The sequence below is a fragment of the Poecilia latipinna genome, unplaced genomic scaffold (genome assembly GCF_001443285.1).
Source record: "Poecilia latipinna isolate Pla-1442-1.1 unplaced genomic scaffold, P_latipinna-1.0 Scaffold1410, whole genome shotgun sequence".
Classification (NCBI taxonomy): domain Eukaryota; kingdom Metazoa; phylum Chordata; class Actinopteri; order Cyprinodontiformes; family Poeciliidae; genus Poecilia; species Poecilia latipinna.
Genome location: NW_015114026.1, coordinates 96,209 through 117,370, shown reverse-complemented (window position 1 = coordinate 117,370; position 21,162 = coordinate 96,209). Strand labels below are relative to the sequence as shown.

General features: G+C 38.2%; 1 protein-coding gene and 1 long non-coding RNA gene across 4 annotated transcripts in view; one reads left to right on the top strand and one right to left on the bottom strand.

Moving 5' to 3' along the window:
* Nucleotides 1-1,353: 1,353 nt before the first annotated feature.
* The window catches only part of LOC106962410 (unconventional myosin-VIIa-like), a 42,734-nt gene continuing 22,925 nt past the window's right edge, over nt 1,354-21,162 (bottom strand). For both annotated transcript variants that reach the window (XM_015056820.1, XM_015056821.1), the window contains 28 exons: nt 19,899-20,117; nt 17,090-17,407; nt 16,077-16,286; nt 15,156-15,332; nt 14,993-15,082; nt 13,530-13,660; nt 12,597-12,723; nt 12,169-12,288; nt 11,503-11,676; nt 11,204-11,431; nt 8,957-9,127; nt 8,638-8,755; nt 8,424-8,550; nt 8,103-8,272; nt 7,831-8,021; nt 7,019-7,140; nt 6,793-6,950; nt 6,233-6,386; nt 5,992-6,147; nt 5,808-5,913; nt 5,318-5,431; nt 4,638-4,716; nt 4,451-4,566; nt 2,908-3,093; nt 2,063-2,179; nt 1,891-1,974; nt 1,691-1,810; nt 1,354-1,538 (listed from right to left, as the gene is read on the bottom strand). In XM_015056820.1, the coding sequence (XP_014912306.1) occupies nt 1,446-1,538; nt 1,691-1,810; nt 1,891-1,974; nt 2,063-2,179; nt 2,908-3,093; nt 4,451-4,566; nt 4,638-4,716; nt 5,318-5,431; nt 5,808-5,913; nt 5,992-6,147; nt 6,233-6,386; nt 6,793-6,950; nt 7,019-7,140; nt 7,831-8,021; nt 8,103-8,272; nt 8,424-8,550; nt 8,638-8,755; nt 8,957-9,127; nt 11,204-11,431; nt 11,503-11,676; nt 12,169-12,288; nt 12,597-12,723; nt 13,530-13,660; nt 14,993-15,082; nt 15,156-15,332; nt 16,077-16,286; nt 17,090-17,407; nt 19,899-20,117 (4,176 nt within the window). In that variant the 3' untranslated portion in view covers nt 1,354-1,445. The remainder of the gene's footprint in view (nt 1,539-1,690; nt 1,811-1,890; nt 1,975-2,062; nt 2,180-2,907; nt 3,094-4,450; nt 4,567-4,637; nt 4,717-5,317; nt 5,432-5,807; nt 5,914-5,991; nt 6,148-6,232; nt 6,387-6,792; nt 6,951-7,018; nt 7,141-7,830; nt 8,022-8,102; nt 8,273-8,423; nt 8,551-8,637; nt 8,756-8,956; nt 9,128-11,203; nt 11,432-11,502; nt 11,677-12,168; nt 12,289-12,596; nt 12,724-13,529; nt 13,661-14,992; nt 15,083-15,155; nt 15,333-16,076; nt 16,287-17,089; nt 17,408-19,898; nt 20,118-21,162) is intronic.
* On the top strand, nt 15,101-16,138 carry LOC106962414 (uncharacterized). Of its 2 annotated transcripts, XR_001427971.1 has the most exons (3): nt 15,101-15,191; nt 15,288-15,395; nt 16,063-16,138. It is a non-coding gene; the product is annotated as an uncharacterized LOC106962414 (long non-coding RNA). The 2 variants fall into 2 exon arrangements; XR_001427972.1 differs by lacking the exon at nt 16,063-16,138 and having other exon boundaries at nt 15,288-15,686.

Genomic DNA, 21,162 nt, shown 5'->3' with positions numbered 1-21,162 from the left:
GGAGATGAATATTTTTGTTTTTGATTTCATGACGCAGGTTTTCACTGTAGAACTAAATTTAAAACTGTATTAGTTAAAGGTGTAAAAATTCAACTTCAACACATATGTGAAGAAACTCACTGGGAGTTAATGTTTACAATCTAAAAAAGGAAAATAGTTGGTCTTGGGCTCCATCGTCCAGAATAAAATTAATTTTATTGCAGTAATGCGTAAATGAAAAATAAAATGCTTACCCTACTAGAGAGGTTAGAAATGGCCTCATGTGACATGTGGCCTCATTGCTTCATTTCAATTTCAGGTTGCAGGATTAACATTAATTTAGACCTTTTTCATGTCACAATAACTGGTTTCAATGTATTTCAATGGAAACTTGTGTGACAGACCAGTACAGAGCAGTGTTTAATTGTGAGGTTTAAGTAAAATTATGGTTTTCTAATGTCTTACAAGCTAAAATCTAAAAATGTATGGGTCAATTCTATTGCTGAAATCCATTTTATTTGGTGGTTGTTCATGCTGCTAATTACATGCGACTGCAGTCAGACTTCTGTGTGAACTGTTTACGACCACAAAACGGCCTGAATGTACAGAAGAACATAGACGTGACTCAGCAGTCGATCAGTTTACGGAAATAATAATGACCACTGCTGTCTACGGATCGATTTTAAATCTGTTGACCAATGGGAGCCGACTTCATCACAAGATCATGAAAAGACGAAGGAAGATAATAAAAAGAAAGCACAGCTAATAGCAATGGCCTTTTGTAGAGAACTGGCTACAACTTATGTGGAGAAGTCTGCTTGTATGTAAGAGTGGTGGGATTGTGATGTGATGCAATTCACTGACTAACTTCTTTCATAAATTTCAGAATTATTTTTTCAGCCATTGTTTACATCCAGATTTACTGTGTCTGGCCTCTTCTGCTGCAGAATTATGACTCATGTTTCACATCAGTGACGTAAATGTTGAATAAAAAGCGAAACGATCGTTCAGACTGCAGACACTTTGAAAACTATCATTTAGTCGAAATTGGGAATTCAGACTGCAGAGAAAAGGTTGGATCCTGCAACTTTAGGATGCACCTCTGCTTCTACACCTCTAAATGAAAAGTCTGAATTACCTCTTGCTTACATTCATTGATTGAGCTGTTTGGATCAGGGGTGCATTAAAAGCTGCAGCACAAGCATTTCCACATCATCCCTCTTTGTTGGTCTGTCACATTAAGTCCTGCAGACAAAGACACTCAGCTTTGTAGTTGTAACATAACAAAGTGTGTTAATTTTCCTGGGGTGTGAATATTTTTTGCAAGGCTGTTAATCAATCCAGAAACAGCTAAAACAGTTCAACACAGAAAAGTCCTGAAAGAGTGATTTTAAAGGCAAAAGGTGAGGTTTTTAAGACAGGACAGAAAAATGAAAGGTAGGTTTTAGTTCAGGAGTGTGGCCTGATCACTTGCTGTTTCCTCTGGATGTTCGCTGCTTGGTCATCGTTGTCAACATCTGGCTGATGTAAGAGGTCAAAAGGTCATCCATCTTGTATCCCTGGAGTTGTTGGAGAGACAACAGGTAATTAGCTGCAGGACTAGCGGACAACACCTGAGAATCACCTGCATGGCGTCTGTCTGCATGTCTTTCTGTCATGTTTCTATGCCGACGGTCAGAACTGTCCTTACTAAGTGAATTCACACGCTCACCAGCGACGTTTCGCAGAGCAGCTTGCTGCCTCGCACCAGGTTCCCAATGGTGATGTGGAAGTACGTGTTGCCGCTGCTCCAGTTGGAGATCTTGGTGAAGGGATGAGTGGTCAGGATGTCCTGCAGCATGAGGGATTAGCACAGATTAACATGACACCTTCATCAAGTTGTAAAGATAAAACCGTGAGATCAATCCTCACCTTAGCCTTCGGATCAATCAGACTGACTCCGTGTTTATTGATGGCAATCAGGAGAGTTTCTGGGTAATTTGGATCTGTTGTTTGCTGCAGAAAACCAAAAACATTACATGTAGCAAGGATCAAAATATATTACTTTTGGTCTTGTTTACAACTACTTTTCTGGCATCTTCACCTTGACTTCAAAGAAGGCGGAGCCAAATGTCGGCCATTTGTAAATGACCTTCAGGAAAGAGAGTTTGGCGTCTTCGGGTGCTTTTCCCGACTGTTTGTTAAAGAGCGTCATGATGGACTGAGGAGAGAAGAAAATCTAAAATGTGAGTCACACAAACTCATCATTCACTAGGAAGGATGCTAGAAATCCATTAGTTTGTGGATCTCTGCTTTCAACTGACTAAAAAATAAAAGAAAAATCAATTCAATTCTTTCAGCTAAGACTTATCAAAGACAACCTGCATAAATATAAAATTAAGTTTTAAAAAGTGAATAAAAGCATTCTAAACCAAGTTGGACATAACAAAAATAGTACCTAATCTGGTTCTGCTTCCCAGAAGAAATTAATAAGTTTTTTAGATTACTGTGGAGGAATTTTGGCCAGAATTATTTTATTTAATTCACATTGGAAGATTTTACAGCATTCCAGTCAGATTTTAGTCCAGACTTTGACTAGGCCACTCCAAAACCTGTTGTTTTTGAAGGCATCCAGCAGTGAGTTAGCTCTGGATTTTGTTCGGCTTCATTACTGAAGATAGCTTGAAATGTTATTTTCTTATGTGAACTTGTTGATTGGACTATTCCCTTGAAAGAAACGATTTCAAAACAACTTTTTTTGTTACTGCAGGTTAACTTTGTTTGATGATCTGGAACATTTAGAGCTTGTTAAAAAATACACAGAAACTAAATCCAGGTCTCAGAAAAAGGCATCTGAATCACATTAACGAAACCAGATTTTATTTATTTTTCGTTCTTTGTGCTGCTGAAAGTAAACCTGGTCTCACTCGGTTCTGCTGCTCTGCTCACCCTCTTCCAGTCGTCTGGGGACAGATGTCGGATCTGGTCCTGAGGGACGAGGTCCTTCAGAATCTTGGGAATATTCTGGAAATGGGATTTGTCCTCTTCAAACTTCACCCTGTATATCAGAGCCGCCAGCTGGTGCACCTCCTCCCTCGAACACTTGTGGTAACCGCGGAGATACTTGGGCAGCTCCTGCACAGAAAAGCATTTTTTTTCTTTAAGTACAAGCAGGGAAACAACACTGAAGGCTGCTTATGGTCATCAGTTATTTTACCATTAAACATTCAAGCACAAATCTAAATTTTAAATCATTAGTTTAACAATAAATCTGAAAACTGGGTCCCTTTCTTTTAATGAGGCAAATCTGCAAATATTTTTTTATGTTTTGGATTTCTGAAACAAGAAGAATATCATCATGAAAAAGTTAAAAATCCATCACTCATTTCACAAAGTGAATCTTATATAGTGTTATAGATTCACCACACAGAGTAAAATACATAAAGTTTTTATTTCTTGTATTTTTTTTTTTTTACTACGGCTCACAAGGAATGAAAACCCAAAATTCAGTGTATAAGAAAATTACAACATTGTGTAATATTTAGGGGAGCAACTAACAATTTTCTTAGTAATCAAATATTCTGATATCAAGTAGTCAGATAAAAATGTGGCACATTCTGCAGATTTTTTTGTCTTTTACAATATTAAAAATACACTGAAGTGCAAATAAGAGTAATTCATTTTAAAATAAGGAAATAAAGATTGTCTTGTTTCAAATTGAACAATGTAGCACTCCTTTAGTGTACGTCTGATCATTGCTGAAGAGTCTGGTTGCTCAGAGTGCTGTATCCAAACATATTCATAGAAAGTTGAGTGGAAAGAAAAAGTGCGCCAGCAACAAAGGCAACCGCAGCCTTGAGGAGATTTATTTCAGACATGAGAAAAATGACAGAAACAAGCATAAAGAAATGAATGAATAAATAAAACAAATTAAAAATGAGAATAGTCCAAAAACAAAAAGAGTAATGTCAACATAACATATCCAAGAGGGAGTAGGAAGAAGCATTTGCTTGGATGAATCTGAAACATGGGCTACAAATGTTGCCTTCATCGTGTTAAAGGCTCTACTGAACCAGTAATTCATGCAAAAGGAACCCAACCAAGAACTGAGTGCATAGAAAATAATATAATTCTCAGAAACCTGACATTTCTGCTTAAAATATCCTTTTTTATTGATCTTATGTAATATTTAATTTATCTTAGGTTCTCACTATCTATAAGTCGTAATTTTCAGAGTTACAAGAAATAAAGGCTTAAAATATTTTACTCTAATATTTGAGCTTTAATTTCTGAAATGAGAGCTAATAATGACATTTTTCACAATATTCTACTTTATGTGAGTTATAAACTGAACACAAATTAAATATGAAATCCTCCAGGGATAGAAATAGAATCCATATTTTTACATCTTAGCCTCAAGTTTTCTGAAGAACTGTGTTGAGTAGACACATTAATTATGTTTAATGTCCTGTTGAAACGTTTCTGAAAGCACCTGATAGTAATGGAAGATGGAGTCGGCCATGGAGTCTTTTCCTGGCACCGTGTTGGTCCACAGCTTCTTCATGAAGAACACCTGATAGGTCAATGAAGGCACCGCGCCTGTAGAGCCTGCAGGAAGAGTCAGAGATGCTCAAACAGTCTGAGCTTCAGAGACGAGAGCAGCTGTCCACCTCCGTTACCATGTCTCGCTTTCTTGATCCAGTCAGTCAGATGCCTCACAAAGTCAAAGAAAAAGTCGCCGTCTGGCACACTGATGACCTGAAAACAAAAGAAAATGAGAGAGGTGAATCTTTTTACAAAGAAGCAAAAGATACATATTTAATATTTAAAGAGAAAAGGACTGAAGGAACTGGAAAGGCTTCAGATTTTCTTAAATGTAAATCTCACTCACTACGCCGCTGATATTTAGTCCACATCTAACAACTAAATGTTGATATTTTATTTTATTTTATTAGGACACAAACTGTAGGACCAGGCTAAGAAATAAAAAATGTTATTATGAGAATAAAGTCAATATTCTGAGAAAAAAAATCATACAAAAATAAAGCTGCAATATTACGATAATAAAAGTCTGAATATTACCAGAATATGACCTAATAATTTGAGAATAAAGTTGTAATAACAAAATAGTCAACATTATGAGAAAAGTCATAATATTACCAGAAAAAATTTCTTAGTTATACAATAATGTCATATGACAAAAATGTCATATCACAAGAAGTTGTAATTATACGAGGAAAAAAAGAAGCTTGTTCCTAGTAATTTTCCAACTATCTTCTGGTAATATTTATTCTACTAAGATTATGACAATATTCTCATGATTAAAAAACAAATCTCTACTTTGTTGCAGTCTCCTCACCTTGTCTGTGATCTTTACAAAGAGACTGAAGCCCTCGGAGGATTTGAGCATCAGTCGACCGGAGATGTTGTGGCAGAAATCTTTAGCCTTCGTGCTCGACTCCACTTCAAACACCTGAGATCACAAGAAAACCAAAGAAAACGTTTGTTTACCAAAAATGATCAAAAATTTGCCATTTGGTTCCACGTGTGCACAGTTTACAGATAAGCAGTGCAAATACAGAAATATTAGAGGAAGTTAAGGAACAACATGTAGATATATCTGTAGCCAAGTTTTCTTTTCTCTTCAATTTAAGAAAGAATAACAAGTGTTTTATTTTGTAAAACACTTATTTTACATTTTATCAAAGCAAAACTGAGAATTTTCTGCAATTTTTTGAAAAGTTTTACAATAATTTTTTAATAAAGCAAATCCTGAACAAAGTTTAGATCTTTCAGTTCAGACGGTTCCAGTTTTCCAACAAATGTTTTGAACCCGAGTCGCCTCTGACCTCATCTGAGTCGTCAGGGAAGTAAACCTTGTGGAAAATCTGCGTGGTCTTGTGCTGGATGGCCTCCACCTCCACCAGGTGAGGAGGGTACTTCCTGGATCCGTTTCTGCACAAATCAGGAGGAAGAGGAGAGATGAAGCAAGAGGGAAAACAAGGATGGGGTGGAAGAGCAGCCATGTGGTACCGCAGGGCTTTCTGCAGCCGCTGCATGCAGTCTGGCGCCAGCGGGAAGTGCTTCTTGGCCTGGAGGAACTTCTGGACGTGGGGCAGCAGGATGTTACTGGGAGGAAACAAACCAGTGCAGAGCCACAGCAGCTCCCAGCCCTTCTCCTCACTGAACCTTCACAGAGAAACAACAGCATCAGCTGACAGGGCAGACTGAGAGAAATAAACGTATCGCTGGCCTTCAGTTGAGATTTACTAACTTGATGTGATTGTCTGTGAGCTGTTTGAGGATCTGGCAGTAGATTTCATCCTTCAGCGGCTCCGCCTTCAGCGCTCCTTCAAAGATCTGATCGGTGAGCTCGTTGACGGACCGAGCCCGTTTGGACGGGTAGTCACCCATGTATTTCATCACAGGTACGGATACGGTCAGGGAAAAAAACCACACAGGTGCAGAGACGACACATCGAATCCGAAACACTCAACACACCTGATAAAATGCTGATTTTTAATTGGCTGTAATAAATCCACATTTAATGTGAGATATGCTGCAAAACTCAACTGTTAGAGAAACAAAAATAATATTAAAACAAGTTTCTATATCTTTCTGAAAAGTTACTTATGAGTTAGTTTTGTCTTATTTTAAGTGTACCAAGATGTTTGGACTAGACCAGAAATACCTGGGAAGACTTTGCATTTTTGCAGTGAATTTCCTTCAGTCTTTTCTTACTCTACGAACCTTGAAGTAGTTTAAAAATAATTGTTCTAATTAATTTCTGTTGTATTTAAGTGTGATGTGATTAATGTGAGAAGCGAAGGATATCTATGAAGGCCAGAAGGGCCTCCTGGGAGAGTTCGTCGTGCGCCAGGACTTTCTTCAGCAGCGGCTGTTTGAGAGGCTCCCTGACGCAGCTCCACAGTCGCTCCTTCCCTCGAGCTTTGGACATCATCACTCGGCTCAGGGTGCTCTTCGGAGGCGGCCTGGAGAGGTTAAAGGTTAAAGCAAGCACCCAACCCATTCTGTGAGAGGCATTTGGTTGGTCGGGCACCTGAAGTGGTCGTAGGAAAACTCCTCCAGGGTGTAGGCCTTGGATTTGTCCTTTTCAGAAAGACTTATCTGAGACAAACTGAGAGACTCCCTCCTCTGATCAGGAGTCATCGTCACTAGAGCCTGAGACCAGAACAGGCAGGTTAGGATAAAAAAGAATAAAATGACAAGATTTAGACTGAGGAAGGTAATTATTACACATTATGTAATTTCTAAAAAAAATATCCAGGGTCAGGATTAGATTCTCAAGTTAAAGGTGAGTTATTATGTTTCTTTTAACAGGTTTTGATAGGCCTATGGCCTAAACAAAACATGCTCAATACATTTTTCACACAAACCAACTGACCAAAAATGGTGGAGCTTAGCTTTGGTTGCTAGGTAACGGGTGGAACTCTGCTGGGGTTGCCAGGTGAATGGCAGTGCCTACTGATGTGACTTAACAATTGGAAGGTTTTTTTAAATGACTCTTATTCCAGACACCAAAAAACATTAACTTCTTGCCAAAAACTCAAATAGAAGTACAAAAACGTGCAAAACATGAATTCTGTGTAAGAGGTCCTTGAGTTTTTGCAGTGTATGCATGGTTCTTCACATACAGTGTTCTTTGTGTGTCTCACTTTTCAAAGTTTGTCCCTATGCCAACTTTTAGTTGTGCAATATTTTATGAACAAAATCTACAAGAAGAACAAATCAGAACTAACAGAGCTTGTCCAGCATGATGCCACCATGAGCGGCGCTGTTCCAGGATGGAACAGAACCATAGTAAGTTCAGACTGAGCGTTAAAGTCGTTCACCTTGATGACTGGCTCTTACCACGATGTCGTATTGCGGCCTGGTGATGGTGGGCAGCACGTAGACGCAGTCGGCAGGGAAGTCTCCTCTCTGCTTGGTCCTGTCGTTGACCCCGTGCGCCCAGCCGGAGTTCATCACATGTTCTCCGTCATGTTCATCCAGGATTATCAGATCCCCCTTACAGAAGCTCAGGAAGGTGGAGTCAACGCCAGCTGCAGGACAGAGGTCACAGCGAGAGTCACAGCTCGGTTCAGGACAGCAGAACCTTCCCCCAGACCGATCCTGAAGCTCACCAGGGTTTGGACAGTCCAGCAGTCCCACCACATATTTGGACTTCTTCTTCAGACCTTCGAGGAAGGTGACCACCAGGTCCCGGATGTCCTCCGCGTTGTTGGAGGTGAAGGTGTACTCGTCTCCTTTGATGGTGGCGAGTGTGAAACTCTGACCTTGCAGTTTTCCTCCTCTGGACAATGAAAGTTTAAACTTTAAAGTGATTTCCATAGCAACAGCTTCAAGAACATGGTAGGGCTGCAACTAACAATTATATTCGAAATCGATTATTCTGAGAATTAATCAATCATTCTGACATTTAATTGGATAAGCTATTCTCCTACCTGCTGCTGGACACGGCTGTGATTTCTGGGAACGACAGCTCCAGAAGAACCTGCTCCTGCTCATCCACAAAGTAAACCCCAGTCCAGTTCACCGCCACAATCACATCATTCTTTGGCAGACTGGGCCCTGTAGCAGACAATTATATCCATTTAAAATCATCAACACCACTCCTGTGTTTCTGAAACATAGATAAGAATAACCTGACCTCCTTACCTGAGAATTTAAAGGCCTCGTAGAAACGTGAGAAGAGTAAAGGCCACTTTAACCGAGCGAAATCCACAACATCCTCCCTCACCTTCTGAGTGTTCAGCCTCCTTTTGTGGTATAATCCCTGCAGGAGGAGATGCAGTGAGTCACCATCGCTCAACGGTGAGAAATAAAACCAAAGATTTGTTGTTTTAAAGGTGACCTATTATGTTCCTCTGAACAGGTTAGGGTTATATAAAACATGTTCCTTTTAGATAATGAGATTTTCGTCTGCTCAGTTCTGTCTATGTTTATCTCCTTTCAGAGTGAGCAGTTTAGCAGGTACCTTTTTGTGGGCGTTGATGATGAGCTGAGCCCACTTCTCTGCAGTCTTAGTCGAGGTGACTTCTCTGTCGGGGATGTAGGACGGGATGAGGCTGAGCAGGCGCTCCTGGAGGATCTCAGAGCCATAGTCCACAAAGTACTGCTGAGAGGCCAGCTCAGCCAGATCTTCCTCCTGCAGAGGATGGACGCAGTTTAAACAAAAATGTTTAATATGACCTGAAAATCTGTTCTTATGCAGGTACTAAAATACTCTCAGGAGCTCAGTGAAGTCCTGCATGGTGCCTGTGCTCTTCACTGCTAGATTCTCCACAGTTCATTGTTAGCAGTATCATAACACAGAGAAAGTGAGTGGGATCAACAGGCAAGTGAAAGGAACACTTAATGCTTCAGGACAGAAAAACTATTTGGACAATTTTTTATCATCAATTTCAACACCTTTCCAGCTGCACCAGGTAGACTAACATCACATTAAGCCCTAAACATTAGGAGTGGGTTGTACTTTTGGCAGCACAGAGTATTTTTGGGGCTGATTTCTGTTAATGTTTCATTGTGGCAAATGAACTTAAAATTGAGTATCTTGGAATGTTAGGATATCGCATTAGACCAACCAAAAGCTGAATTTAACTGGAAGGTCTGTAATTTTAATAAAAAACTATAAACTGTCAAAATCTTCAATTTAAAACCCCTTTTGCTGATAAATTATTGAATGAGCTCAACAACAAAGATATTTGCTGTTTTTAATCTGTTATTAGTTATTTAACCATTATGTTGGAGTTAAATTTTTAAGTGTTTCAGAATCTCCTGATCATTCAAGGAACTTCTTTAGAAATGTGAACTGTGGACGCTGACATTAGCATTAGCATGTGTAATGCTACATGTTTTGTATTGAGAAGCTATTTTAGGCTTGAATAGTGTCACTGATAAACTAACCCCTGTTAGCACAACAATAGACTTTTCAGCATCCCATCAGACTAATTTTTGAAGCAAATATTTCAAAAATGGATCAAGAAAAGTAGCTTTATCATCCATCGCTGATGTTAGCGGATGTCATTTGTGCGTCAGATTTACAAGCGTGCTAGAAACATATTCTGATTGGAACCTCTTTTTTTTGTATGTAAAACAACAACAACAAAAAAGTAATTAATTACTTTTAAAAATCTGTGTAATTAATATATCAAAATTAATGTGTTATGGTCCTGGCCCTAATTTTAACACAAGTATGTGTTAAAATTAATAAAGAGTATGTCCATATGCTGAAAGTATACGGACTGAGCAGTTGGTTTGGGCTCCTTATGCATGAGTTACTGCATCACTAAAGGATGTCACAATGAAACAAGGACTTCATAGCCCAGGTAAGAAGTTTCTGATGCTTCTTCACTGTTATACCTGTTACTTCTGCACATTTTTCTTCCACTCAACTTTCCATTAATATGCTTGGATACAGCTCTCTGCATGTAATGCTTATCTAACGATCAAGTTGTTAGTCTTTTCATGGAGGGCGACAATGAGTGTCTACTGGATTAAAAATCAGACTTCCTTCGTCAGACATGAAAAACAAATATTGAAATGTATAACTACATAATGCATTTTGAATCAAGTTACTAAAATGATCACATTTAAATCTCTCAAAATGTCCCTGAAAGTTAATTTTCACTGTAAAAACAGCAGAAGATATGAGGAACTCTCAAACATCGGTAACACTTTATTTGAAGGGGGGTGAATAAGACTGACATGACACTGTCATAAACATGACATAACACCTGTCATGAACATGAATAAGCCTTCATGAATATTTATGACTGCTGTCATAAAGCGTCATTCGGTAAATTATGACATTTTTAATACAAAGTTGACATTATTCAAAATGTCTTTGTTATGACAACTTGACATTAACCAAGAAATCATTACTGATATAAATTTGTTATAAAAGTATTACTGATTGCACTTTAAAAATGAGGTAACTTTATATTATTAAAGGTAAAGTTTAAACAGTAATGATTTCTTGGTTAATGTCAAGTTGTCATAATAAAGACATTTTGCATAATGTCAACTTTGTATTAAAAGTGTCATAATTTACCAAATGACGCTTTATGACAACAGTCATAAGTATTCATGAAGGCTTATTCATGCTCATGACAGGGGTTAGGTCATGTTTATTAAAGTGTCATGACAGTCTTATTCACCCCCCTTCAAATAAAGTGTTACCCAAACATCTATCTGCTTCGTCTCAGAGATTGTGGCTGCTGACCTTCTCACAGCGATACTCTCCAAACTTCACTCCTCTGACGATCTGCTGGTAAATCAGGTTTGTGGCGACGTAGTCCTCCGTGGGGTCGTGCCAGGGGCTGAAGATCTCCTTCCTGAAGAACAGCCTCCAGGGGGCGTTCCTTTCCTGGGCACCCTGCTCTTTGGCATACTGCTCGCACTGCGACACAGCATCCATGACGTGGTCACTGCCGCTGCCCAGAGACGACACCTGACGGAGACACGCGTCCGTCAGTGGCGGCGCCGCAGTGGATGACATCATGGGGACATTTCGGGCCATACCTTATCGAACAGAGCGATGTACAAGGAGAACCCGAAGCGGTCGCGCAGGTTGATCTTGTCCGCCAGGGCATTGCAGAGCTCGAAGGCCGTAGTGGCAGAGTCCGCCAGCAGCGTCTTGGTGGTGCCATCCATGAACGTCACCGGCAGCATGATGGGCTTCTTGGACTTGGTCGCCTCAAGGAAACAAAACACACAGAAACTCGCTAATTATACTAACTAAGCAACACTAGAAGCATGTTGGAGCAGCTCTGTTATGTTGGTTCTGATTTATTCTGTTTATAAACTTTACGACAGCGCTGCACCTAGCAATGATCTTAGTAATGGATTACTGTATTGATTAATCAGATAAAAAATGGCCACATTCTGTAGATTTTTCATTTAAACACCTAAGCCTTTTATCGAATATTAGAAATGCATTAAAAGATGTAAATAAACTAATAACTTTTTAAATACAAAATAAACATTTTATTGTCTTAAATGCAATAACAGCATTCATTAAAAAAACTTATGGAGTTTTAACTGTTAAAATTATGTCTTTAAAACCTGATTTTTTTCTTTTAAAACCACCTAATTCCTATAAGACATACAGATTTTCCCAAATCCCAGAGAAGCTGAGCAGGAAGCTTTATGCGGTTTGGGCTACAAGTGAGACATGAAGGTCTATACCTGCAGCTCCAGCCAGGATGGCGGCTGGGTTCGTGTGCGGTTTGCAAACGTCCTCCTCAGCCTCTCTTCGCAGTACGGAGCGTAACCAGGAGGACCGTTCTTCAGAAAGGTTCGTAAATACTGACCACACAGCAGAAAAAACATTTTTATCAAACACACTGCTGGGAAGGACAGATTTTTTCTCTTTTATATTTTCTCACTCCTAAATGCCCTATGTGCCATTGGAAAATAAAAGAAACTATTTAAACTTATACATTTTATTTTTTAAAATGCTTCAATTGGCATTTTCTCAGGAAAACAAACAAATAAGAGTTATGTTTTCTTTCAAACGTCTAAACTATAGTCCATATTTTTCACATTAAATATTGATTACAAAAAAAAACACCAGTAAAATGAGAATAAAATGATTTCCCCTTAAACATTCTTACTTTGACAAACTTCTCGGACGGAGCGAAGCAGCCGACACAGAGAGACAGGAGGATCCATCCCCGGGCATGGCTGCTTTTGGATGGGTTCTGAGTGAGCTGTTTGCAGATCTGACAGTAGATCTCATCCCTGCAGCAGAGATGAATGAATACAACACACACACACACTCACACACACAGTATCTGACACTTCAGTCAGAACTGGTGGATCTTGTTTTCCTCCTGGAGTTTGGAGAAAGAGTGTTTAAGTCTTAAAGCAATGCAGCCATTTCTCAATAATAAATCAATTCTATATAAACTCCAGAGTTCACTTAAAGCTGATCAGACATTCAGCTTTAAATGTATTTTAATATTTTTTTTAACCAATTATTGATTTTTTTTTTGTAAAATATTCTGTGTCCTTATTTTTAAATTCTTCAACTTTAATATTATGGTTTAAAACTATTTCTGCTAAAAATATTTTTCATTTTTGGATTTTTTTTAACACAAACAACAACAACTAGGATGATTCTGCTTATTTACAGCAGATGCAGATTCAGAAACTGAATGTAGCTTTTTTTGAGAGTAAATGATGCAATTCTGGGACATTACTGCTATAAGTTTTTGCATCCAAATTCTCACAAATCAGTCCTGTTTGAACACATGTGCATGACCTAACAACCCATCATTACACACTGGGGGATAATTATATATCATCCATACCCGCACCACCCAAACAACAGCTGGGCTTCAGTGCAAAACCAGTTGGTGTTTTTATTTTCACATAAAAAAAAAGATTTATGTTATGTTAAGTCAAGAAAATGGCTTGACTTAACAAGCCATATTCTAAGTTAAATATTCTAATGTAACTTAGAATATCAGAAGACACATTGTCAGTGTCTACCAAACTGCAGCTGGTTGTCAACACCACTAAGGCTTTGGATCTGCTCTGCGAACCTGAGCGTTGGCCGTAAAATGCCGTTTCCGATGATGAAGTGGAGCTTCTCCAGGTTGGAGGTGGGTCGATCCTCCAGCATGCTGTTGCCCTGCAGGCTGTAGTCCATGCCCTCTGTCAGCCGCCTGGTGACCTACAGATGATAGAGGGAAAAACTTTCAGCTTTAAAGCTTCCGGATGAGGTAAATAAAGGAGTGAAAGACTTTTACTGGAGGATAAATTGTGAAAATAAAGTATTAACACTGTAATTGTTTATTAGTAGATTGTTAGATTAAAATTAGTTCCAATCGATTCACTAATGAAGGGCACTTAGACCTTCTTTTAGTGTTTCAGTTTGATCACCGTCCAACAGAGGGCATCACTGGTAAGTCAAGGGATGGTGAACTTTCCAGAAGGTAAAGAGAAACAGCCCAAACAGTGGCTAGTTTGGGATGCAAAATGCACTTTAAGTGGTTATGTTTAGAAAAATAAACACTCTACAAACTCCTTAAGTTATCACTTCAATGGCACTCATTCAGCCGAGCTGTAAGACGGAGGATTGACAATTTCTCAATCAAAAATTATTGAAGTGCTACAAAGGCGAGGATGTCATGACAGAAAACCTGAGGGCAAAACTGAGAAATCGCAACATGATGGAAAAAACACATGATGTCACTAAGGAAGGTTGATTTTGAGGACTGCTGTGAGTTGATGCACTTCATGGAGAGAAGTTTTAACATTCCTTCAAGAGCAACAGACGATACTGTGTGTTTAACATTTTTCATTAATGTCATCTGTTATTTTTCTACTCAGCAACCTTAGAAGTTCCTGTTTTGTTATGTTATATTTCACAAATATGTCCTAGTTTTATAGTGTGAGCAAACCACAATTTTCTACTTATTTAGTTAGTATTTAATACAGCGGACATAAAAAAGTGTTGAAAATTACAGTAAATTTTTTGAATTCAGCTTATTATGAAACATCCCACTCCATGAAAAAGGAGAACATTTCCACAAAAAAACCCTGAGATTAAACTCGGAATTTCTTTAGAAAAAAACTTGAAAATTTCTGAGTTTGAAAAGTCAAAAATGTACCAGAAAAAAAAGAAAATCATTTTAAGATTAATCTAAAAATTGTTGTTGAAAGGGTTAGGGTTAGGGTTAACCCTACCCTAACATTTTTGACTTTTGTAAATTTTCTGATTTTAAAAAGTTGAAAATGCTTGACTTTTGTAACTAAGACTTTTGGTGGAACGCTGGTCCCTTTATGCAAAATAACCCTGAAGGTTTTAAGAAAATAGATGCTTTTTAATTAATCGTTAGTCAGTCAATAAGATCAGTTTTACATGAATTCAATCGATAACTTGCATCCATTACATAGAACCAAAACATCTTCTTCGAAGGGTTCTGTAGATTTTACCCATAATGCCTTTATTTTTACCACTGAATTAACCCTAATCCAGTTTGTAAACATGAACAAACCTGACCTCTTCTGTTATCTTTGATTTCCTCTTCAGAGTTAGAGACACCAGCTTATGTCTGACGCTGTTCCTCTTCTGAGACTCTATGGAGCTGTTCTGTAGAGACAAAAGTGGATCAAGTTTCCTTCTCAGAAAATAAGCGATAAGACGCTGAGCAGCACTGCCTCACCTCTTCCTCCACCTGCAGCTCCTGCAGCTCCCTCTTGTAGGTCCTCTTGCCGAGGGTTTCGTAGATCTTGGTCATGACGGGGATCTTCTCACTGCCGTCGTTGATGACTATCTGGCATTTTGGTTCTGGCAGGTCACCCATGAACCTCAACACAGTAATCCACACAGCTAACGCAGCCTGGAAGACATGGAAAAAGAGGTTTTAATCAGATCTTTGATGAGCTCATCACAGGGTACTCTCGTGTGACAATTTTTCAATCACAATGTTTTTCTTCCACAAAATTTTCCATGAATGTTCTTGGATAAAGCACCCTACATTATTTATCATGTTTTTCAGAGGTATTTTGTTTTGATTGCATATTTTTTAGTTTTATATTTTATTTATTCTGCTGTTTGCACCAGGGATATGAGGGAAACACTGACATCTACCACTTAGCTGTGATTCCCCTTCATCCTGGTTTCTAATAGCCATAAAATATAAAATAAATATGATATATTGACCCTTTTGGGTCAGTCTGGATAAACCATAAATTTAAAAAAATAAAAGATTTCCCTAAGTGTTACATAATTTAAACAAGAAAAGTTAGATTTCTAACTGCATTATACTCTAACTATGATCAAATCAAACTTTATTTGATTCAATCTGTCTGTACAACTGAATCTGCAAGAATTTGACTTATTTATTACACGTTTTTCTATATAATTGGATACAACTTTTAACTGTTTATGTTGTGACTTGAAATGACATCTTTTCTGAATTGGCTCAATATAAATAAAATGAATTAACAACATGCACACAATTTTCCACGCACGCCAGAACTATTTCTGTTCACATTTCTGCTCCACCCTGAACTGAAAACAAACATGGCCGCCCCCTACGGCTTGTTTCTTTACTACAATCTAATCAGAAGCTGAAACTCACTAGCTGGTCTCCTTCGTCCTCGTGAAACAGCAGCGGTTGCTTCAGCGGCCGCCTGATGTAGGTGTGAGTGGAAAGACCCTGGAAGTAGGTGGCGGCAAACTTGGAGAACTTGTAATCGGACAGATCTTCCTCTTCCTCGTCGGGTAATGGCGGAGCTTCATTCAGCATCTCTTCTTCTGCTTCCTCACCGCGAGGAGTTTGCTCCAAATCCTGAGGGAGCACAGAAAAGTGGGACGTCACTTTCAGAACCTCGATACTAAGATTTACTATCAGGATAAAAAAACAAGGAAATTATTTTAATATGGAGAACATGTGAAACCCACAACCATTTTTGGTGTTATGGGTTTTATAGTTTGGTAAGGTAATACATGTATGCAATGATGTTGTTTAATAATGGTTGTTGTTTTTTTTTTTTTACATTTTAGAGGATATTCTTAACTCAATTCTTCACTATTCTCAGGCTTTCTTTTCTTATCTTGACTTCTGCAGATGTGAGTTAGCAACAAACTAACTCACATCAGGTACAATGCATCAAATGGTTTTCACTGAGTTTAAATAAAGTTAAAGGTTGCTCACAACCACCAAATCAGTCAATGTGATTGATTAAATAGTGATTGATTGTGATTGATTGATTGATTGATTGATTAAATGATGCTTCAGGTACATTTCTTTGTATTTGAATAATTTTATCTAACTTTCACCGAAGCTTAGACGTATGACGGCATATTAGGTTCACTGTACGTAGATAAAGAAAAAAACAAAAAAAAACAGAACAAATTTCTGACCAAAAAAAAAAATCTGAAATGAGTTTTTCCTTGCAAATTTTCAATTTGGAGCTCAGAAATTTCCAAGTATTTTCTTGAAAATCTCTAAGACTAATCTTACGAATTCTGTATTTTTTATTGCAAATTTTTGACTTTTGGAGCTCAGAAATGTCCTTGTCATTTCTGGAAAATTAATATCAAAATTTCTGAGTTTTCTGGCAGAAATTTAATCAAACCATGAACATGTACTTCAAACCCAGCCGGCGCCTGTCCATCCTGGTTCGGGAGCGGTCCGGAGTCCCCGAGGAAACCAAACATCCGGTCCACCATGTCGGAGTGGTCGACAGGCTGCTCTTTCTCCCTCTCCATCTGATCAAGCAGCTCCTTCTTCCTGCGCGCCTCCTCCTTCGCCTCCCTTTCCCGCTCCTCCTGCTGCTGGGTCAACTGGAAGAGCCGCTCCTGGTGCTTCCTCTCGGCCTCTGCCTTGGCCCGCCGGACCGTCATCTGGTTCCGGAGCTGTTCCTCCTCAGCCAGGCGCTGCCGCTCAGCCTCCAGGCGCCGCTGACGCTTTAAGATGAGAAAGCAGAAAAACACGGTTCACATTCGAAGACGTTAAAACTGCAGCTGTTTCCTGACTTATTCAAAACTCAAAGAAAAAGTTTGGTTAAGTTTGGTTATTGTTTAGTTTCAATTAAAAAGCCCTCCTTATTTGTTGCTTATTTTGCTCTACTACTTTTTTCTACTATTATAAATAATAAATAATAACATTAATAATAACAGTAATAATAAAGACATGTAGAATATACAAAATTAAATAGAACTGTGACTAGCATATTTAAGGCCAACTTAGTTTTTAAGACATTTAAGGAGGTGCAAACACACTGAATAGTAATTATTAGTAGTATTACAAATAAGAATAAATATTTTATTTTTTGTATAATTTATAGCCACATTTTATTTATAATCATGAAAATGTTGTAGAACAAAAATTATAATTTCTTTATATTCCGAAATTATACGGAACAGAAACTACAAGTCTTTGAAACTTAAAAAAATGATGTAATTAAAAAAAAAAGATTTGTAGAAACAAACAAACAAAAACAAAAAAACAAATACAATCAAAACTTGTATCTAGAAATAATTATGAGTTTTACTGCAGGATGAATTATGTTGATCCCCCTTTATGAAGTCCAGCGTAGTTGATTCAACTCATGACTTTTATTTTGTTGTAATCTAGCGGACATGTGTCTGAGCAGCTTTGATACGCTGCTTGGAGTCCACAGTAGTTGAATTAATAAACAGTGAATACATATCAAAATGGTAAACCTTTAATCTTTTCTTTTCCAAAGACAATTTTATTTGTTTAACAAAACACAAACAGAACACAGCAGAATCATTTAAGGCCCACAGGTAATAGTAGTTATACTTTCTGACATCACGTTTCCAAGGGCAACACACAAGGATGAGGAAGCAAAAAAGATAAACCCACAATAAATCAATATAAAAACAAAAATACAAAGCAAGTGAGAACAAAACAATAATAATAATAGTAATAATGATGTGAAGCAAATGCTGCTCCAGCTAATTTTCAATGAACACCATTGTTTTCATTTATAAAGGAGAGCCAGCCAGAGGCATAAGCAAACTGTGCCACTTATTAAGGCCCCCAGGCCAGTAGAGGGCACTCAAGAACCTTCGCTTGTATTCATGTTTATCAAGAATAAGCCAATTTATACTTAACTGCTCCATAGTTTTTAAAAAAGCAGATTTAAACAAATTCAAAATGAATTAGTTTACATCATAACATAAATTAATTTAAGATTAAAAATAAATAAGCAAGTAAGCATGTAAATCGAGCTCAATATTTAGTTTGCAAAATTAAAATGGATTATTTTAGTAAATCAACCAAAAACATTCCTTGTGCTTCCCACAACCACTGGACATTTGAGGATAAAAATATTGTAGTCATGCCGATTTGCAGATATGTTGCTGTTAGAAAATTATATCAGGTCTTGCTCCTGTTCCTCAACCCATAAACACAAACGACAGAGCATCTCTGTCAGATATGACTCAATACAATGACTGTATAATGAAATGTATAACAAAACATCTGAGAGGCATGATGCTTTAGTTTTTAGACTAATAAACCTTTCAACATCATCAAACGTATGTTTAAGTCTGAAAATGTTAATTATTTTCTCTGCAGTAGGACATCATTTTAAATAGTAGATTTGTTATTACTAAATTAGGAGGCAAATGAGACATGATTAATTCAATTGATGGTCAGTGGCTCAGAAAGAACTGAGCTTTTCACATCTGGATGTTAGAAGTATTTTTCAGCTATAGTTGTATCCTTTACAACAAATGATCAAGTATACACTATGGCATTTTAAGTATTTCAAATATTGTATAAAATAGGTTGGTTAAATGAAAAATCTGCACAATGTGCAAATTATTTCTTACTATATTATTATATTACTCAATTAATCATAAGAATAATCAATGACAAAAATAATTGTTAGTTGCAGCCCAAACATTGTTTAAATGCCTTTATTGATCTAATTTTAATAACATTACATATGAGGCAGTATTTCCTATAGAAATAAAACCTGTATGTTTTATAGTAATAATGTGATTTTTTCTTTAAATTCAGGTTTTCAAGACACAATTTTAACAGTTAAAACTGGATTAATTTATAAAAAAATATTTGGCAAAGGAGTAAATTATAAGTTACAAAACATAAATGTCTGTATTGTAGCACCTATTCTGGTCATTCCCGCAACAGAAAGAATGACAGCTGGATAGAAGAAGAAGAAACGGGGAATGTTGGCAGCAACATTGAACCAAAACATGACCAGGTCTTTGATGCTACTGGCTGATATGAAAAGGGAAGGATAGCTTTCACACAGGCCTCTGCTCCTTCCTAGTGTAATTCTGTTATAAATGTATACAAATATTCAAATATTTATTAACAGGCACTCCCTCACAGCCAGTCTCCATGTCTTTCTGGCAGGTCAATGAGGTGTAGGTAGCAGTAGTAAATGTAGTAACCATTTACCTCGGCCCTGAGCCTCTGGCAGAGGCGTCTGGCTATCATGCCTCTGGTGTAGGCCTGGAGGGTCAACACGGCTCGGAGGCGTCTCCAGAAGGTTTGCCGGACAAGGAAGCCCCGGCAGCGGGCTTGGATGAGGGTGATGCGGCAGCGAGTGATCCGGTAGCTTCTGTAGTACTTCCTGGACCTGCAGACCGCCTGAAGGCGAATGAAACCTGACTTCATCTGACAGAGAGACATTTATTCCAAAAGTCAAGATTTTTCCAGGAAAATTTTCAGGATTGGTCTATGGGCTGTACAAAATATGTTTGTTTTGTTTTTTTTTTGTATAAAATCATTTTTAGATTATGAAATATCACCTTTTTAAGCACTGTTTTTAGTAGCAGAAGAACCTCAAATGAAAGTACAAAAGTGTACAAAATGTGAATTTTGCATAGTACACTCCCTTTAAGAATCAATATTTTATTGTCATCATTCCTTAAGCCAGAGGTTCCCAAACTGTGGGGCGCGCCCCCTACGGGGGGGGCGCCGTGTCATTGCAGGGGGGGCGCGGGAAGCCGTCTGGATGAAAAAAAAACAAAACATGAACACTGAATGCGCTGGGTTTTTACCTTAGAATGGCCAACTCTCTGTTATTCCTATGTCAATTTGATACAGTAGAGGCTTCCACACTTCCCATGTTTGTGTCCTCTGTCACTTTTATCAACAGTTAAAACTGTCCGTTGTTAACATGTTGTAACCTGTTTTTCCGAGCCGCCTTTAAACGCAACACGAGCGCTACGACGCTCGCGCTGGGTTTCCACCTGTGAAGGAGACCTGCTGCTGCTGTGCGGAGCTACGTAGGGTTGTGTTAGAATCACGGCAGCAAACCAGCAAAACGCAAAGAACTTTTCACAGTTTTTCCCTCCAAACTAACCGACTGAGTTGAGTAAAGCTGCTGGATGCAGGTAATGTTAGCTAAAAGATGACTAGCTAATATCAATACAGAACCTTAAGCTTAACAAGTACCTTGTAGGCTACTGATGTTGGTGTCTGTTTTCAGCTACGTACATTCATTTTGCCCCCAAAAAAGTCGACCCCCTCCCCTCCTACCCCCCCAAGTCACACGCGTCTTCAACCAGACAGCCATTTGTAATCCATAGGGGGGCGCAGAAAATATTTGGAAACCACTGGGGGGGCGCAGAAGAAAAAGTTTGGGAACCACTGTGCTAAGCTAATATTTTTTACTGTCAGTTAGAAACCAGTGAACAGGTAACTGAGCCTCAAAGCA